Source organism: Mirounga leonina, unplaced genomic scaffold (genome assembly GCF_011800145.1).
Source record: "Mirounga leonina isolate KUSES-001 unplaced genomic scaffold, KU_Mleo_1.0 Mir_174, whole genome shotgun sequence".
Classification (NCBI taxonomy): domain Eukaryota; kingdom Metazoa; phylum Chordata; class Mammalia; order Carnivora; family Phocidae; genus Mirounga; species Mirounga leonina.
In genome coordinates, this window is record NW_023270451.1 from 40665004 (window position 1) to 40684924 (window position 19921).

The 19921-nt window shown below is 43.1% G+C and overlaps 1 protein-coding gene across 3 annotated transcripts in view; it reads right to left on the reverse strand.

Annotated features, from left to right (window-relative positions):
- OSBPL3 (oxysterol binding protein like 3) overlaps positions 1-19921 on the reverse strand; it is a 173543-nt gene that overhangs the window by 60176 nt on the left and 93446 nt on the right. For 2 of the 3 annotated variants that reach the window (XM_035020765.1, XM_035020764.1), the window contains exons 3-8: positions 8963-9079; positions 8756-8809; positions 7835-7948; positions 4199-4366; positions 3504-3627; positions 1656-1759 (exon numbers count right to left, since the gene is read on the reverse strand). In XM_035020765.1, the coding sequence (XP_034876656.1) occupies positions 1656-1759; positions 3504-3627; positions 4199-4366; positions 7835-7948; positions 8756-8809; positions 8963-9079 (681 nt within the window). Of the gene's footprint in view, positions 1-1353; positions 1447-1655; positions 1760-3503; positions 3628-4198; positions 4367-7834; positions 7949-8755; positions 8810-8962; positions 9080-19921 lie in introns of all 3 variants that reach the window. The other variant, XM_035020763.1, reaches the window with a different exon arrangement.

Below are 19921 nucleotides of genomic sequence, written 5' to 3' on the forward strand. Positions count from 1 at the left end.
GGTCAGAGGGAGAAGCAGACTCCCTGCTGAGCAGGGAGCCCGATGCGGGACTGGATCCCGGGACTCCAGGATCATGACCTGAGCCGAAGGCAGTCGCCCAACCAACTGAGCTACCCAGGCGCCCTGCTTAGACTATTTTCTTGTTACTAAGATTAGAATGTTGTAGAAGAACATTTTATAGGTAAATCTTTCTATTGAGTGATGACTTAAAAGAAAATAAATGAAAACCCAGGAAAGCACTTTCTCCAGCAACTTGCTCTGGCTTCTTGCGAAATAAAAATGGGTGAGAAATCACATATTCTTTTGCAAATGATAGAAGCATTAAAGCTCTAGGTTGAAAATGACAGCTAAAGCTGCCAGGCTCTTTCTCATTTCTACTCAATTCCTTCCTCCTAGCAATAATCATCCAGCATCTAGGTTGTTAACAGTGGATAGGTTTTATTTTTTTATTTTTATTTTATTTTATTTTTTTAAAGATTTTATTTATTTATTTGAGAGAGAGAGAGAGAGAGAGACAGAGAGCACGAGAGGGGAGAGGGCAGAGGGAGAAGCAGACCCCCTGCTGAGCAGGGAGCCCAATGCGGGACTCGATCCCGGGACTCCAGGATCATGACCTGAGCCGAAGGCAGTCGCTTAACCAACTGAGCCACCCAGGCGCCCAACAGTGGATAGGTTTTAAAACGTTTCCTTAATTTGCCTCTGGTGCTTCTACAAAGCTAACTTCTCACATGTTTGTACACAAATCACTCTTTACTTGGAAAGTACTTCCATTCAACCCATAAAGTGCTTTGAACCAAAGAGTATGCAAGGGTATAGCAGATGACTTACCCATTAAGTCTCTGATTTATTTGACCCTAACAATGTCCTAATTTAATATGCAATGGCCGAGCTGCAAATCTTAGCCTCTGGCTTAGCTGTGCACCGGGGAAGTCAGTGGCTAATGTAGCTCAGTGAAACTCTGATGGGGGTTTGGGAGGTTGGACACAAGAGGCAAAAGAGAGTCTGCACAATGTCCCGTTTCCAGAGACTCCAGTGGGCTCAGAGGGATGATGAATCCACTGACTGGCAGCAGAAGAGGTGGGTAAGAGCACACACACAAGCAAGGAAGAGGGCAGGCGGGCTCAGCATTAAAGAAGGGGACACCGAAGTCCGAGAAACGGCTGCACTCCCTCCATCCTCATGCCATTTTCCCCTTACCCAATTCCATTACATGCTTACTGTAGTATCCAGAAAATCGAAGTCACTGAATTTCTCTCTGCACAGGGTATTTGTGAGAACGACTGTAGAAAATCCTATCGGGAGTCCCAGCAGCCCCCAGCATGTGGCACGGAGAGCAGAGGAAGCAATGGTTACCTGCAGCGTTCCTTTAGCATCTTTGCCAATAGCTCTGGACCGCCACCTCCTGTGTGATCTTTTTTCCTTTTTGGGACTTTCAAAAGCTCCACCCTTTGTTTCAAAACAGGAAAGAGAGCACAGAAAGTAAGGCCTACCAGACCAATTGGGGAAAACTGCACAGCAAAGTGACCACCTCCATCCCCTCGAATGTGGCTGAGGCAATCAAGACCGGACAATGTCCCACTGTTAGTGCGAGGCTGGCGAGGAGAGAGGGAAGCAGAAAAACACCGGAGTGCAAACAGCAGAGGGATCTGGCTGACCTGGATGGCGTTGATTGCAGGCGCCGAATATGTCCGATGCAGGACATCCATACTTTGGAGGAGATGGCTCATTTCCACCAGGTAGGCATGACAGTGTGCCAGGTCTGTGGGAGAAAAGCAAAAGGAAGATTCATAAGCCCTCATCTTGGCACCCAGCTTGCCCTAGGCAAGTGCCAGCTACTTTGTAAATTTATCTATACTACTTGATTTACATCTGTACGGAGACGAAATTTTACTTTCTTTTTTACAGAAGAGGCAGTACATTGTCACGGTGAAGGGCATGGATTTGGAGAATAAGACTGCCTCTGTTTGAACCCTTCCTGAACTCTGAATCTTGGGCAAATTATATCACTTCTCTGTGCCTTAGTTTTCTCATCTGGGAAAGGGAGAGAATCATACACCTGCCTTCATAGGACAGTTGTGAGTTGACAGAGGCAGCATGCTTTTAGAGTGCTGGTACTCTGTCAGCAGTAAGTAAATCAGCTATCATCATTATCATCATTATTTCTAATACTGTAATAACAGGGTGTCATTCTCTGCTTACAAGGACTCCAAACAAATAAATGAATGAAACAAAGCTGAAGGTTGCATTGGTCTCTAAGGATACCTGTCGATCAGGGACCCACAGGAGATCGTGATGATCATCTGCACATTGACCCAAGAGGACCTAAGAGTTCTCATACCAGTTCCTTGGTCGCTAACTCAGAAGATAGTCCTTAATTTGTTGTTCACTGGATGATGGTGGCTGTTTCCACTAAGAAAGCAAGACCCAAATGGCTCTCAAACTTTGACATCATCAGAATCAACTGGAGAACTTGTTAAACCACAGATCACTGAGATCCACCCACAGTTTCTGATTTGGTCTATCTGAGAATTTGCGTTTCAAATAAGTTTGCAGGCCAGGACAATGCTGCTGGCCCAGAGATGGCACTTCGAGGACTAGCTGTGCCAAAGCTGTGTGAGTTCAGTGAAGCTCCCTCGTGACATTTACTGGGAGGGCAAATCCTATATGGCCCCAAGTGTGATAGTATTTGCATTCAACGGGAGAAAATGTGCTTTTCAAGACCTGGCATCTTTCTGGCATCTTTCTCTCATCGTGGTTCTCAATCATGGCTCTGCTTTAAAATCAACTGGGGAAATTCTTTAAATTCCATATGTCCAAGTCCCATCTTGAGATAATTAAATCAGAACATCCCCAATCCCACTGGTGACTTGTTTCGTTTTTTAGTTCCCTGGGTGGTTCTTAGCTAATTAGAGTTGAGAACACTGAGCTTCTTTATGGAAGGGTTCTCAATCCTGACTCCTTATCAGAGTCATTTGGGAAACTGTAGAAAATCAGTGATGCCAGGGCCCAAGTGCAGACCAATTTAAAGAAATTCTTGTGGAGAGTGGGTATTCTTGCCTTTTAAATGCTCTTCTAGTGATTCTCGTGTGCAGATAGGGTAGAGAACTCCTATTTCGTGGGGAGCTCCATTTGGTTCACCCACTCACCGTGAGCAATGACTCCCGATCTTGGATGTACACCGGAGTCAGTTTTAGCACTTAAAAAAAAAACTAGAGAGCTGTGTAGAGCCCACCCATGGAGACTGCAATTTAGGAGGTCCTCATGGAATTCAGACCTGGGTACTTAAAGAATATGAAAGGAAACCTGTCTGCATGCACACCCAGGTGAAGACGTGAAGCTCTGCAGGGAGAGTGTATTTTGTTCATCACCACTGCAAACTCAGTAAGCAAACTCTGAGTGGAAATGTGGAACAGTGACGGGGAAATTCACCTGAGGTGTAAATACTCAACGAGTGCCATCTAAGAGCCATGACAGAAAGAAGCAGAGGTTTCAAGTCATTTTACCTTTTGAGCATTTCTCCATGTCCTCTGAAGATTGTAACCATAATGGAACTCGTGTCTCACCAGCACAAGAAAATGATAAATTGCTTCCAGTTTGAATCGAGCTCTGCTTTGATATACTGCTACGCTGTTCCACAGATGACAAAAAGCACATTATAAATGAAAACAGAGCCCAGTGGGAACACGTTAGGGTAAAGGACAACAAAGTGAGCCAGTCGCTAATGGAAGCCGTCTGCCTATAATGGGGAAGAAGCTTCTACAAAGCACTCCACTAGAGACCCTAAGCTCTGGCTGTCACCTCAGCCTGGCCATACCATGCTCTCATGCCTGGGGCTGCTGTCCTGAATTTCTTCTTCGGTCAAATGATAATCATACCAAAATCATGATAGAAATGTTGGGAAATTTCGCAATCCTCTATGGCTATAAACATGCATACTGCATTTACAACCAGAAAAGAAAACCAAAGTCAAAATAGTCAAGGGAGGCTGCAGCATTCAGTGCCATTAAATTCCCCTGTATGAGCCGTTCATCAGTTACTGTCCCAGGGACAGCAGATGTTCCTCTGGTCCTGGTTCTGACCAACTGCACAAAGAGATTCCTCCCACGAGCTCTTCTTCCTTCACACGGAGCCCCCGGGTTGGGACACCCCCGCACAAAGCCACCCCCTTCTTTTAGACTCATAATTGGCAAGCTCTTACCTTCCTACTTGAAAGGGAGTCCAAGACCCCAGATGTGGAGTCTGTGACAGTGGATCCTGGGAAATAGTGGTTAACCTCGTGTGGAAACATGGCGATTTCATTCTGACGATACATTCTGTGGTGGCGGAGTTTGGATACCCACTCATCAAAGATTTCTTCTGACTTGACCTAAATTATATTAAAAAGAGGGAAACAAGAGCATCCCTCACTGAAAGGAGCAATTTCTTCATTCAATTGAGACACGTTCTCTTTACATGTTGGCACATGGAGAAATGTAGAAATACAAGTTTATTGACTTAGTTTACATTTGCGATCTACAGGAACAAGTTTGAGGAGGAAATGGAGAATAAAAATGGTCTTCATAAACTTCATTTAGGCTCTCAATGAAAGGGTCCAATTGTCATGCTATTATTAAGAAAGCAAAACATTACCACTCATATTGAACAACAAATAAACTAGAATTCATATTTAACTGCCTCAAAACATTCCCAAATTCACTTGTCCCCACTTTTCCTATTCTTACTGAAAATATTAGCACCATGTTTCTTTTAAACTCTTTTATAATTCAGACTTTTCAGATCAATCTTCTCTGAACTGGAACAAATTTGTAAATTCTTCCCCAAATATTTAACCTTCTTAATCTTCTCTGACAAAGAACACATTGCTGAGGAATGTGAAGGTTATTTTAAAAAACTTTCCTCCTGCACTTGGAAATAGAAAAAAAAAATGTGAAAAACTATTATTGGAGATTTCCAAGATTTTTCAAACACACCTACACCACCATAAATGAGTATCTCAGTGTCTACTTTCCATGAAGAATAATGTTTATAACTAGCAACTTTTATTATAAAGTATTTCAAATGTTCACAAAAGTACTAAAAAGAATATAACAAGCACCTATGCACTAGATCTTTCTTCACAGTCCAGGTTTTGTATGTACAGGGCTGTATTAATACTTTCAAAGTGAAAAACAATAGATACCTATATATTAGAACAGAGACTCATGAAGTGGCAGCTTAAAATCACCCAACAGGATGCATGGTAGGTTACCTTCCGAGAAGAAAACTCCAGGTCAATCTGTTAAAATCTTTACTACCACCACTGCTGAAAGCAAGGATGTCTATAGCCATCACTCATTTAGGAAACATTAGGTCGGCTCTTAGGTCTGTTGTGTTGATTAGAAGTACATTCAGGACTTAAAACCCCTCCAGGTGCTACTGAATACATCATTTACAGGAAAAAGCAATACAAACTGACTTATATCTACTTATCTCCCCCTAAATTATGTCCTCGAAAGGTATTTCACTTCCCAGATGCGCTTACGGCGGGAACTTCACAGGAATCTTACATCACCCTTTGCACTGATCTGCTCTCAGAGGCCCTTAAAAATCGGCGCCCAAAACATTCCTCTTGACTCATTTTTTTATTGGTTAAATGAGGTAGAAGAATAAAAGCACTTTATTAAATAACTGTCCAGCATTCTGTTCCAACCCCACAAGTTGATATAGGACCGTGGGTGGACAGCCACTTAACCCCTTGGCTGCCCAGATTCCTCATCTATAAAATAAGACAATGGGACTGGATGACTGCCTGACTCTGAGGCTATTAACGAGGACCCGCAGACAACTGCTCATACCTACACTACTACTCACAGCTGACGTTCAAATGAATGAACAGGAAAGATGAACAGAACTTAAAGTAGATCAACACAGGGAAATAGTAAACTGTTGTTTATCATGATATTAGTACATAGTGTTATTTTAAGGCACTATGGTTCCTCAAAAATTAGGAATTAATAATTACTTTTATTCTATTAACTAGAATAGCAGATGAACAAGAAACTATTATTTCCTGACCATGTCAAAACAGAACTAGGTTAAGTGGGGCACCTGGGTGGCTCAGTCGGTTAAGCATTGGTCTTCGGCTCACGTCATGATCCCAGGACCCTGGGATCAAGCCCCACATCAGGCTCCCTGTTGGCGGGGAACCTGCTTCTCCCTCTCCCTCTGCCTGCCACTTCCCCTGCTTGTACTCTCTCTCTCTGTCAAATAAATAAATAAAATCTTAATTAAAAAAAAACAGAACTAAGTAAGAGTCATTGGAAGTACATGGAGACACGACTGAAACTATTCTAGAGGAGACTGACCTTTGAAACAGGGTGGTTGGGCTATTCTTTCCTAATTTTTTGTTGTTGTTGTTGTTATTGTCAACCAAGGAACATGTGGCAATGGGAGACATTTTTTGGCTGTTATAAGTGAAGGGAGTTTGTTACCGATATCTAGTGGGCAGAGGCCAGGGATGCCCTTCAACATCCTATAATGTACAGGACGGACCCCACATCAAAGAATTCTCCAGTTCACTATGTCAATAGTGTTGAGGATGAGAAACCCTGCTTTGCTTGGGGCTTAGGCTAGGAGACAGTATGGATTTGACCATCTTGTGCAGTCAGTCAAGCACACGTATGTGTTATGCATAGATTTGTGCAAGCACCGCACAGATGCTATGAGGAGAGCATGGGGCATCTTAAGACACGGAGCTCATCATCTCATGCTCCCACTTTCCCAACTCCCAGCCCCCATTCTCAATATTCCAAGTAATTTGCCTAAGTAAGAAAAGAGTCTTAACATCCTCTCAATTAATTCCTCACATTTGGGTACCACCTAATAATTATACACAAAAACTAAACTTATTGAGCTGACAGCAGTCTGGGCATCATGCCAAGTGTCTTCCATGCAGCAGTACCACATGGGCACTCTAATAATTCCTATTCTGGGGAAGGGTGGTGAGAAAACAGAGACTTTCAGGGATTAAAAAATTTGCCAAAAGGGGCGTCTGGGTGGCTCAGTTGTTAAGCGTCTGCCTTCGGCTCAGGTCATGATCCCGGGGTCCTGGGATCGAGCCCCGCATCGAGCTCCCTGCTCGGCGGGAAGCCTGCTTCTCCCTCTCCCACTCCCCCTGCTTGTGTTCCCTCTCCCGCTGTCTCTCTCTGTCAAATAAATAAATAAAACTTAAAAAAAAAAAATTTGCCAAAGGCCAGTAGCTAGTAAGTAGCCAGGTCAAGATTTGAACCAGATCTGGACCTCTGAAGCTCCTATATCATGCTTTTAACCATCTATACCATCTGCAGGGGAGAGGACAGAAAGGAGGAGTAAGCCGCTTTCAGGGGTAGATTTGGAGGCCCATATTTTAGGAGAAAAGTTCTTGACATTCACTGTAGTATGAGAATTTTAATGGAATCCCTATAAAATTAGCTAAAAGGGTAAGACTAAATATTAAATATTGTATTTCAGGGAACCTATTTTAACCTATGGTAAATGGTTCTTCACTAAAGGTGGCACAGTCTAGGGGAAGGAGGGGTTATTCGGAAACATGAAGTTTTTTTTACCATTGACTGTTGTCACAATCACGGTATGTGGGAGGGGTGGTCCTTAGGGGGTGGGCGACAAGGATGCTAAACCTTTAGCAGTGTGTGAGATGGTCCATCCAAATATCAATAGCATCTGTTAGAAATACTTTCATAAGGAAGATCTTCTACACATTGGTTGGATCTTTTGAGATAATCAAAGGGCATCACCAATCCCTTTGCAACCTAAAGAAACCGTGCGACAGGAGATGGCGCCTGGGAAGCAGCCTCACCTTCAGATGGTAGATGTGCTCCTCGGTATCCAGATCTATGCATTTTGATGACTTCTTTACGGACATCACCGAGAGCCCAACATCAATGCAGCCGTGCAGCTTCTCTCTCTCGATCTGCAGAGGCGTAAGAAGAGGGCCGCTTGAGGTCCAGGGTGTTAACAACAGTAGTAACATCCCTGACGCTCCTCTCCTGTAGCCTCCCCGTCAACATCCACGAATACAAACATAGGAACTATGACTTACCAAGCATTTAGTGTGAAAGGGTACTGAATTAAGTGATGTCCACCCATTATCTGTTTTGGTCTAAGAGGGGTTAAGTAACAAGCGGTTAAGGCAATCAGAAGTGATTTAAAAAGAGGCGTAAGGGCAGGAAGCTAAGACAAGCCACCGTGGTTCAGGCATTATGCCAGGTTTTCTACATGCAACCCTACAAGATGAGCACTCTATGAGTCAATGGAAGCAAGAAAGGAAGAGGGAAGCGCTGGGTGAGAGGAGGACCCGTACAAGGGGCAGGACGAACAGTCATTCCAGCCCTTATGGGCTGTCTCCCTAGTGTTAAAGCAATAGAGAATTTTCTATCACCATCAAGGGCCTTCCCCACCAAACCCCTCGGTCACTGTAACGGTGGGAGTGATACCTCTCCTATGTTTTATTCCTGTTATCTTGCTGAGAAAATGTCAGCCCAACCCTAAGACCTGAACAGACCCCTGGATACTCAGGAGCGAACTGAGCCCACCCAGAACCCAGGCCTGGGACAGTGTGGAGTAGGCACCTCTGGTCCATGTGAAGGAACTATTACCCCCTTCGGTTTCCAGTTCAGAGAAATACAATCCCCAAATGTGTACAATCTCTTCCAGGAGCTGACAACAATTAGCCCTTCAGAATTCCTTAGTAACATATTTGATTAAGAAGAAGACTTACATCGGTTTGGCTCTTGGCATATTTCAAGATTCCTTTGTCCAGATAGAAAAATCTCTGTAGGGAAGAAAGTATAATTCACTAAGACACCCCATTTAGACATCTTCCTTTCCCTCGGTCCCAATTTTCAACTTCAAATTAAATATACACGCCTACAAACCATGTACTGAGTGCGTGCAAATAAAGGTGAAGCAAAGACCAGCGTCTTACCTTGTGCCAGCCTTTTAAGGGCCATTTCCTCTTTTTCAGCAAAAATCCTTCCTGAATGGGAGGCTCCTGGGTGTAACTCATCTCTCCTCTCAGCCCTTCCACCACTTCCCAGCTGTCCTGTGCCAATAAAACAGTTCGTGCTAAATGGCTACCTTCACAAATAATAACAACAGTCAGAGACACTTCATCCTACTGGTAAATCCATCCAAGATGGTGAGCTTGGCTAGGTTTGTTGGCGAGAAGAAGTTAAAATTTAATTTTCTTTAAAAAAAAAAAGAAGATTTTATTTATTCATTTGTCAGAGAGAGAGAGAGAGCATGAGCAGCGAGCAGAGGCAGAGGGAGAAGCAGGCTCCCTGCCGAGCAAGGTACCCGATGTGGGACTCGATCCCAGGACTCTGGGATCATGGGACTCGATCCCAGGACTCCGGGATCGTAACCTGAGCAGAAGGCAGATGCCTAACTGACAGAGCCACCCAGGCGTCCCTAAAATTTAATTTTCATACAGGTCCTGGACTTCATGGATTTAATGCTGTAATTTAATGGCATCAAGTTTGATTTTTTTTTTCAAAATGCCTCTCCTAGAAGGGAGTGTTTCTCTCTCTTTAGTGCTTAAACATGGGTAATGGTAAAGCTTTTACTGTCAGTTCTATTTTTGTCCCCTTTGACATCATCACACAGTTACTGTTTGCTCACCACTAGACTTCAATCTGAATTTTTTTTTTTAAAGATTTTATTTATTTATTTATTTGAGAGAGAGAGAGAGAAACAGCATGAGAGGGGAGAGGGTCAGAGGGAGAAGCAGGCTCCCCGCCGAGCCGGGAACCCGATGTGGGACTCGATCCCAGGACTCCGGGACCATGACCTGAGCCGAAGGCAGTCACTCAACCAGCTGAGCCACCCAGGCGCCCTAGACTTCAATCTGAATTTTAACCAAAACCTACAGCCATCAGGTGAGAATATGGGAAAATTCTTAAGAACTGGCTGAAAAGTATGAGACTGAATGCAAGCTGGTAAACATGACAACATGGTCAAAATAATGATTCAGTTGCAAGTTAATCTCTTTAAATTCTAGATATTTAAATACTGGAAATCCTGAAGCATTAAAAAGGTGCTTTTGAAACAAGTATTTTCTTCCTCTTTTTCCAGAAATGTTGTCCGCCACACCCTTCTTTTGTTTCAAAAACTTTTGGGGGGAAGACAATTATTGCTGTACTGAGCTGTTTGTAATTTTGAGGAGGTACAAGCTGTTATTGCGATTAATCCTCTGTTGTTGGCTATCTAGTAGTGTTAACTCATTGATTGAAAAAGGATTTAAAAGGGAATACAAAAGAAAAACACTAAAAATTCTGAAAATTTATTTTTAAGTGCTTGAAAATGCACAAAGCATTGCAAAATTACCAGATAGACCAAAATTGGCAATACCCATTTTAGAGGCTGAGATAATGGATTTTTATTTTACTAATGGATTATTATACATGAAATGCACAAACCTTAAAAGTACAACCTGATGAATTTATACACCCATCCCATCAGTAACTACCATCCAGATCAGAGAGAAACATTTCCAACATAGGATAATTAAGTTTTGACAAACATGTCCTTCCCCACGCCCTCTAGCTTTTTTGAGATATTACTGGCATATAACATATATGAGTTTAACGTATACAATGTGATGATTTGATACACCTCCATTCTGCACGCCTCCCTGCCATCACTACCGCTTTTTTGTGTGTGTGGTGATAACACTTAAGATCTACTTTCTTAACAACTTTCCAAGAATATAATATGGCATACAGTCACCATGCTGTACATTAGATCCCCCAGAACTTACTCTTCTTATAGCTGGGAGTTTGTATAATTTGACTAGCATTTCACCATTCCCACCCATTCCCACCCCCAGGAGACACCATTCTACTCTCTCTTTCCTTGAGTTCAGCTTTTTTAGATTCTGCATATAAGTAACAACATACGGTATTTGTCTTTCTCTGATTTATTTCACTTAGCCTAATGCCCTCAATGTCTAGCCATGTTGTTGCAAAAGGCAGGATTTCCTTCTTTTTTGTGGCTGAATGATAGTCCCCTCTGTGTGTATCACGTTCTCTTTACCCATTCATCCACTGACGGACACTTAGGTTGTTTCCTTGTCTTGGCTGCTGTGAATAAAGTTGCACTGACCGTGGGGTGCAAATATCTCTCCAAGAGACAAATGTGTCCTTTTGGCCAAGATTTTATGTTGACTAACTTGCTCTTAGTTGAATCTCCAGACTACAGGTGAGGATTACAGGTAGAGGCCAGAGGAATTGGGAGATGGACAGTAAGTCTGGGCCAGCACCAGGGAGCAGAAGCAGTTTGATTCAAGCCCCAGGAAACAGTCTCAAGGAAGGGCATGGAACCACAGGGGTCGTGGGTGCTCTGGCTCAGTTTCTGTGTTGTCAAGTCCAATACATGGGAAACACGTGGTAATGAGAACACCTCTCTACTTTAGCCACTGAACTCTTTGTGACAATCCTGACAGACCTGCCTTATGTCCGATTGCACTTTACTATGAATATAGTTAAAAGTACATTCCAGACTTTTGAAATGCTGTAGTAGTATCCCAAGATCCGGAGTTGTGAAAGGGAATTCTTCAATGGAAAAAAGCAAAGATTATATTTAGCTCTTAAACTGGAGGACTTTTTCCGAAAGGCAACAATGTCAAATGAGATTTCTTTATAGCACTATCAATTATTCAGTCACTTAATTACACCCAGACAATACCTGGAGAATGCATATTATTAAGTGATGGGAAGTCATACGCACAGGCACACACACTCATGACCTCTGTCCACATGTACTTCAGCTTAGAAAGCCATTCCGCAAAATTTAACGTGTCCTACCTGTCACAATTTTAACGAATTCTTAAGGTCAAGTTAAAAATTCCACCTCCTCCAGGAAGCCTTCTTCAAAGGAAAGTACTATTTCATCCTAGAAACTCCATCAGCACTCCATCTTACATTTCCAATGGTTTACCACTTACTTATGATATTATATGTGAGATTTTATCATCCCTACTAGACAACAGACTCCTTGAGGGTGTAAAGTGTCTAGTTCACTTCTGATTTCTTCACAATGCTTAACCTGCTGTCCTGTGAATACTATACATCTGATTGGCTAACAAATAAACTTGGTCTTAGAATAAGACTGCAAACAGATTTATGTTCTTGGGATATTATAAATCAGCATGCATTTGAAATGTGCCCCGTGTCTTTGGGCCAAATGACTATTTACAAGCTAAATACAGCACATTCATATTTGTGAAAGAGGGTATATGTGTGTATTATCATTGTTAAATGGAAATCTATGGCTCAAAGTCTTTTGGAAAGTACTCTAAGGGGATCAAGTCCTTTCAATGTAAGATACCCAAGCAGAAGGCAACATGCAGTGATAATACTAGACAATCACGTGTGTCTGCTCAATACATTCAATTGTGCAGAATGCAAATGCCAAGAGGGATTAGATGTTAATTGCATACTTCACAAAACTGAAAAAAAAAAACGGAATGAGATCATATCTGTAGTTTAAAGAAAAACAAGAATTAAATTTCAAAAATGTTTCAAGGATTCATGTTGGAACTACATCTCTCCTGAGTTTTTGAGACACAATACATTCCTGTCAATGAGCCAGCGTGGAGGGCTCATTTGTTGGCATTTAAAGGAAATAAGCCAGAAAGGGTTTGCATTTATGCCAAACAAAATATCGTCTTTTTTCCTCACTTTATTTTCTACCTGGGCTCAGAACTTAAAACTCTTACCAGGTTGGAAAAGCCAGATTTGAAGTATTTAAGAAAGTGAAGACTCTGCTTGACTAAGGAAGAAATCTCTGCAGCCAACTCCTTTTCTGGGCTTGCCATCCAAATCCTCCCCTTCCAACTTCCCTGTCTGTCACTGTCCTTGAGTCACTCGGCTGAAACCTGAGAGCCAGCGTTCTCTGCGGGGGCAGTACTCTCCCTCCGGGGCTGCGAAATGGTGGGGGTACTTCTAGTTGTCACGGTTCCTGCGATCTAATGGCTGGGATCCAGGGATGGTAAATGTCCCCCAATGCCTCCGTCTTAGACAATGAAAAGTTGTCCCACTTCCCATGAGACTTTCCAAAGTTCCAGTGAACTTTGAAACAGGTGAAACCTGTTTATAATTTCTTGAGCACAGAATTTGACTCTTTCATATCCATACCAAAGTTTTTCTGCATGGTTTTTATACATGTTGAATTCTTGGTATTGCGACTCTTGGATAACTGAGGGAAGGCTATATTTCCTTCTGTTTGGGACCTTAACAAGCATCACCCGCCATTCTGGAGAATCGTGTCGCTGAAGGCCGTGTCACTTGTGGTATTTGAGTTATTAGCACAACAAACCCATGTGGGTCTGCATTAGTAGCTGTCACATTTTACATATAGGTGTATCTGACCACATCATTATATCTTCTGGTATAATCATATGTGGGCTTCTACACATTAAAATAAATATTTTAATATTAACCACTTTCTTTGAGTTTTCCTTTATATTACAGGAAAGCATTATGGTGATATTTTCAAAATTATTATTCATTATAAATTATTAATGAATTTCATTTGAGGAGAGTAAAGGGTCATTAAAATATTGGTCACAATAAATGGATATTGTTTTGGTGGGATTAAGAACCACTGCTGTACCTGACACAAATTCTATGAGAAGAAATGTTATGTCTTCATGGTGTAGTGAGATCCCTTTGGAACTGTGAGGGCTTAATTAATTAATTAATTTCTCATAAGTAAGTACTGTTGGTTTCATCCTCAAAATGTTTATCTTCTATGTCCCTTCCTCTCTGTTCCCCAGCCACTATCTTTGCCCAAGCTCTCATCCAACCTGGTTTCCCAAGACTCTCCACTTCCATAATCATTTATGGGGCCCCATTATGCCTTACCCTCCATGTAGTATACAAATGAATATAATGTAATACTTATCTGCATTTTCACTTCTGTAGTTTATTTATATTGTTAGAGCCTCCCAGAATCTTCTCTTAATCTTTTCCACCCGTGCAAACCCTTCAAAATTTTAGTTCAGTTTCTGAAATTTTCCTAAATTATCTAAACCACATCAATTGTGTATTCCTATAAATATAGCAGTATTACTGTTGGGGCATCTGGGTGGCTCACTCGGTGAAGCATCTGCCCTCGGCTTGGGTCATGATCCCAGGGTCCTGGGATCAAGCCCCTCATCGGGCTTCCTGCTCAGTGGGGAGTCTGCTTCTCCCTCTCCCTCTGCTTGTGCACTCACTCTTTCTCTCTCTTAAATAAATAAAATCTTTTAAAAATTTACAGTAGTATTACTGTCTATTATCAAATAACTTAGTGTTTAATTAATTCATGAATTTTTCCCACTTTTATCCCCAGGACTTTGGTCTTTTCTCCCCAAAACAGTTGTAGGGATCATCTTTTCAACTTGCTTAGAACCCCAGCAATGAACTATATATATATATTATTTTTATATTTGTTATACATATGATATACATGCTATACACTAGATATAGATATAGATATAAATATCAAATAAAAGAATTTTCCCAGGTTTATTAACTGTTGGGGTTTCAAACCAAGAAAATGGATTAAGTTCTCAAACCCAATAAATGGTGCTAGGTAGATGGTTAACAAGGAAGTATTAAGTCGTATCCATACTTCTGTACAGTCTGCAATTTAAAACACAAAAGGGTAGTGCCTCAGGAAATACTATCCAAGGGGGCCTGCTGAAAGAGCCTACAAATGGAACAATATAAACAATAATAACATAAAATAATTGGAGAACAGTTTCTAGCTCCATGAAAGCACGAATCTTTTCTGCCTTGCTCATTACTTAATAGGGCACAGTAGGTATGAAGAAATATGTTGAACAAATAAATGAAACACAATAACTAAATTTATTAAGCATGCACTATCTGCCAGGTAGTGTGCTAATAAACACTACTTACAATATGGCACTTAATCCTTGCACCATCCTGTGAGGTTGGATTAGTATCCTTATTTTTGGAATGTGGAAACTTCTGGGAATTTTTGGAATGAGGACGAGAGCATTAGATAACTTCCCCAATGCCATAAAGCTACCAAGAAGTAAAGCCACCTGACTTTGGAACCTGCATTTTTATTCATTCTGCTACATATTATAATATAATGCATATTCTGCTATAATTTAAATATATAAATTCTGATGATAAACCAGAGTAAATGCCAAGCAGTGGCCAAGATCCTGAAGCAGTTTGAAGGAGTTAAGGAACATTGCCCTACGGGTAGAGACACGCAAGGTCTAGGGTCCTGCTCAGAGCTACCATGTTTCCTATCTGTAGTCCCACTGAACTAGGGCAGGAAATCAGCCTGTGCATTTTAACACTGCCAATTCTTTGCTCATTCGCTTTTTTATATTTGGAATGTCTGCCCCATCTACTTCTCAACCTGTGAATTCTCATTTGCCCCAAACCTCCTTGGGGCACAAATTCTCTCCCTCATCAGCACTTCCACAAGCCTCACTCAAACGAGTCTCTCTCTGAGTCAGAACGTGGTTCCGTGAGGCCAGAGACAGGGTCCTCTATGTAGTAATCTCACTACTTCGGACCTAGGGGCCCTGAATAAAATACGCACTGAATGAACTACTCTGAGGAGCAAGGGGGTATGAAAAGGGCCCAAAAGAGTCCTCAGGGTGAGGGATTTTAATCATGTGTGCTGAAATGGGGTGAACTGGTACTCAGGACAGAAAAAACCAAAGATGCCGCCTTCTCTTGGCTCAAGGGACCAGGGGTCCTGAAATAGCTGTTTGTGTTCCATATACCCGGTGACCAGGGAGCGGGACATGCACCTTGAGCCGAACGTTCTAAGATACAGTACAGGGTGGACTTGGGCCCCCGGGGAAGATCAAGGCCCTGCTGACTTAGCCCAACACGGCTGGCCGGGCTGATATGCTGCCCTGAGGCTGTCAGGCTGAAAGCTCACCGCGAATATAAGATGGAGAGAGAAATGTGACAGCATCTGGGGAAAGTGGCTTCTTAAGGTCTTCGCTTCAGTTTTAACTGAACACAGTCTGGCACTGTCGTCCGGCATTAAATTCAGTCTGTTCTACTGAATGTCAAAAGAGGGCCAAATATAGAAAGCTGCTTTGTGGTTGGAAAGGCAACTAAGCATTTATCCATGCTCATGAGCTGGCACAGTTCATTTCCATATTGCTGAGTGCACAAGTTGAAAGCGTCCCCCCCACAGCACAGCTGTTTCCACAGTGAACGTCTCCTCTGTAACTTTCAAATGCTGGATTCTCAGCGCTGCCCCCTGCAGTGATGTCAGAAATAGAAAAGGACTTCCATTCTTCCTGCAGCTGAAGAGTGTTGTGATTGCCTCTATCTGGCCTGAATGTGGAGTGGGTTGCTCTGATTATTTATCTAATCTGCTTCTCAGGTTTTTAAAATTCACAAGACAATAATACCTACCATTAAATCACATGGAGCATAATTTAACATGCCTTTAATGACTTTAAAGGCATTTCTGATTTTTTTTTAAGATTTTATTTATTTGAGAGCGAGAGAGCATGATGGGGGGGGCGGGCAGAGGGACAAGCAGACCTCCCTGCTGAGCACAGGGCCCAATGTAGGGCTCAATCCCAGACCCCTGGGATCATGACCTGAGCAGAAGGCAGATGCTTAACTGACTGAGCCACCCAGGCACCCCAGCATTTCTGATTTTCTAAAGCCTCAGAATCATCAATATCATCTTTTATGATTATACTATGAACATATGGAAATACTTGTCAATAGATTTCCAGTTAATATAATGACAGCTTTAACTGATGCCATACCAATTCTGTACTTATATTTAGTCACTGAGAGTTGTAATTGTTACACCAAGCCTATAAATGCCACCTTGCTCGGGCCATGCAGCCCATTAGAGGGGTGGGGGCAGGATGGTTATAGCTGCTACCGTGGTAGTGACAACGGCAATACAAGTAACAAGTAGCACTTCCTGACGATCTTCTACGTGCCCCCAGTGACTCGGTAATGACGGTGTACGTAGTCCGCCCAACATCACCCGCCCTGAGGTAGTGGGCCCCATGTGTGGGCTGCAGACCACACACACAACCTCTCTGCTCAAGATCACCTACGAGTGGGCGCCTGGGTGGCTCAGTTGGTTAAGCGACTGCCTTCGGCTCGGGTCATGATCCCGGGGTCCTGGGATCGAGTCCCGCATCGGGCTCCCTGCTCTGCGGGGAGCCTGCTTCTCCCTCTCCCACTCCCCCTGCTTGTGTTCCCTCTCTCACTATGTCTCTCTCTGTCAAATAAATAAATTAAAAAAAAAAAAAAATCTTTAAAAAAAAAAAAAAGATCACCTATGAGTATACTAGAGTCCCCCGAAGGCTGCCTGCTGCCCTGTCAGTCCGGCTCCTCACCCCCAGCCCTGCTCTCCCCAGGCACAGTCAGTCTGCCTGGCAGCACGTTCCTGCACGTAACAGGCATGTGTGTTAGCCAGTGATGACGGGATAACTCTGTGCACACAAGGGACTCAGGAGTCTCTTCCGGGTTTATTGATTTTTTCAGGGTACAGAAGTAATGGTTTGTTTTGCTCTCGTAGAGTAGTTCTTTTAAACCTCAGAGTTTGAAAGAGAATGTGAAGTCATCTACCCAGCTCTTTCATTTTAGAGATGAGGAATCTAAGATAAATGATTTGTGTAGGACCACAAAAAGGAGTGATGGACTTCTGAGGGCCAGGACCAATCTTTTGACTCCAACCTAGTGCCCTTCCCCCTACCCCTTTCTAAGAATTCCCTCACTGTCACAGTGGCAGACGGCCTCACCGAAGAGCCCCTGGGCTCCCTCCTCACACAGGGGCAGGTGCATGTGATGCCAGGGAAATCCTCCCATACAGACTCCTCTGTGAACGGAACTCAGCCAGAGGCACGAATTGGGGGAGACTCTCTTGTGCTCTTTGGTGTATACATTCCAGCACCATTCTAATATTTTATCTTTACTACCTTTCATTAAAAAAAAAAAAAATCATACTGTAGGGATGCCTGGGTGGCTCAGTTGGTTAAGCATCTGCGTTCGGCTCAGGTCATAATCCCAGGGTTCTGGGATCGAGTCCCGAGTCGGGCTCCCTGCTCAGCCAGGAGCCTGCTTCTCCCTCTGCGTGCTGCTCCCCCTGCTTGTGCTCTCTCTCTCTCTCTGACAAATAAATAAATAAAATCTTAAAAAAAAAAAGCATACTGTCTTTGGCATCATAGAGCTCTGCCCTTTGGTGTCTAGCCTGGAGAGAATCGCAGACTCTCTGCATTCAGACATCACACTTTTGCACTCCAATTACAGGGCACACAACTCCTGAAGAAAACTCACTTCGTTGCTGGATGGCGCAAGCTGATAACAGTGTTCTCTCTGACAAATGTGCTCAAAACTGTTTTTTGTTTTGTTGGGTTTTTTTCAGAGCTAATTGAAATTTGCAATCAAAGCAGAGACACATTCCGGCTAACTAATGCGCATATAATTTAGAATCACAGGAGTAGGTACCCGAATAGACTCTTCAGGCCTCTGATCCAAATCATCTGCGATTTCTTCCTCAGTCTGTGTAAGAATAACTGGTTCTCATAATGAGAACCTAGTGACAGGATAAGATCCTGGAGAGCCTTCTGAATCAAAGAAGGAATGATTTAGGTGCTAAGTAAGTTAGACTCTGGTTCATAGCTGACCTTCTATTTAATAAGGCAGTCTCTACTCAAAGGTCTGAAGCTTAGCACTAGGTGCTAGAGATGGAAAGATGGAAAACCAAGGTCTGGCTTCCAAGAAGTTAGCATATATTAAAAATCAAGACATACCACGAGGCTGAAGACTTGGAAATGCTGAAAGAAACATGCTACCGGAGTTCTCGAGCACAACCACACGAGCTAGACCCACCTCAGGAAGAGGGCTTGAGCTGGGACTCAAAGGAATATAGACACAGGGTGAGAAGGAGGGTTTCTGAAGCTGCCTTGACAGCTAGGTGGCTTAACACAAAAGCACTTTATTCTTTCACAGTTCTGGAGCCCCAAGTCCAAAATCAAGGTGTCAGCAGAACCACACTCGCTCTGGAGGCTCTAAGGGAGAAAGTGTTTGTATCAGCTAAGGTTGCTATAACAAAATACCACAGACTTGGTAGAGGCTGGGAAGTCTGAGATCAAGGCGCTGCTAGATTTGGTTCCTGGTAAGAACCTGCTTCCTGGCCTGTAGACGGCTGCCTACTTGCCATGCACTCCCATGGCCCTTCTCCCGTGTGTAGTAAGAGTGAGCGCTGGTGTCTTTCCTCTTCATAAAAGGGTACTAATCCCACCATGAAGGCACCACCCCTCATGACCTCATCTAAACCTAATTACCTCCTGAAGGCCTGCCTCTAAATACCATCAGGAGGGTTAGGGCTTCAGCATATGAATGGGGTGGGGGTGGGGGGACATAAACATTCAGTCCACGAGAGCATTACTTGTCTCTTCCAGTTTCTGGTGGCTACCAGCATCGTTGGCTTGTAGCCACATCACTCCAATCTCTGCCTCTGTCTTCACATCCATGTCTATAGTCTCCTCTGTGTGCTTCTTACGAGGACATTGATCCCTGAATTTAGGGCCAACCTGGATAACCCAGGATGATCTCCTCATCTCAAGATCCTTAAATTAATTACATCTGCAAAGGTCCTCTTTCCAAATAAGGTAACATTCACAAGTTCAAGGATTAGGGTGTGCACGTATCATTTGGGAGGTGGGGACACCGTCAGCCCACTAACTCAGCAAAAGGAACCACCAAGCCAGAGATGTGCCAGGGATGTGCCCGCTCTGGCGTGGGACAGAGAGAAGGTGAATTTAGCTGTGATGCAGGCTTGTGTACAGATGCGAAGGGAGACACAACTGCTCTTGATGGTAGGGCTGGCACGTAGAGGACTTAGGAAGGATGTCAGATTA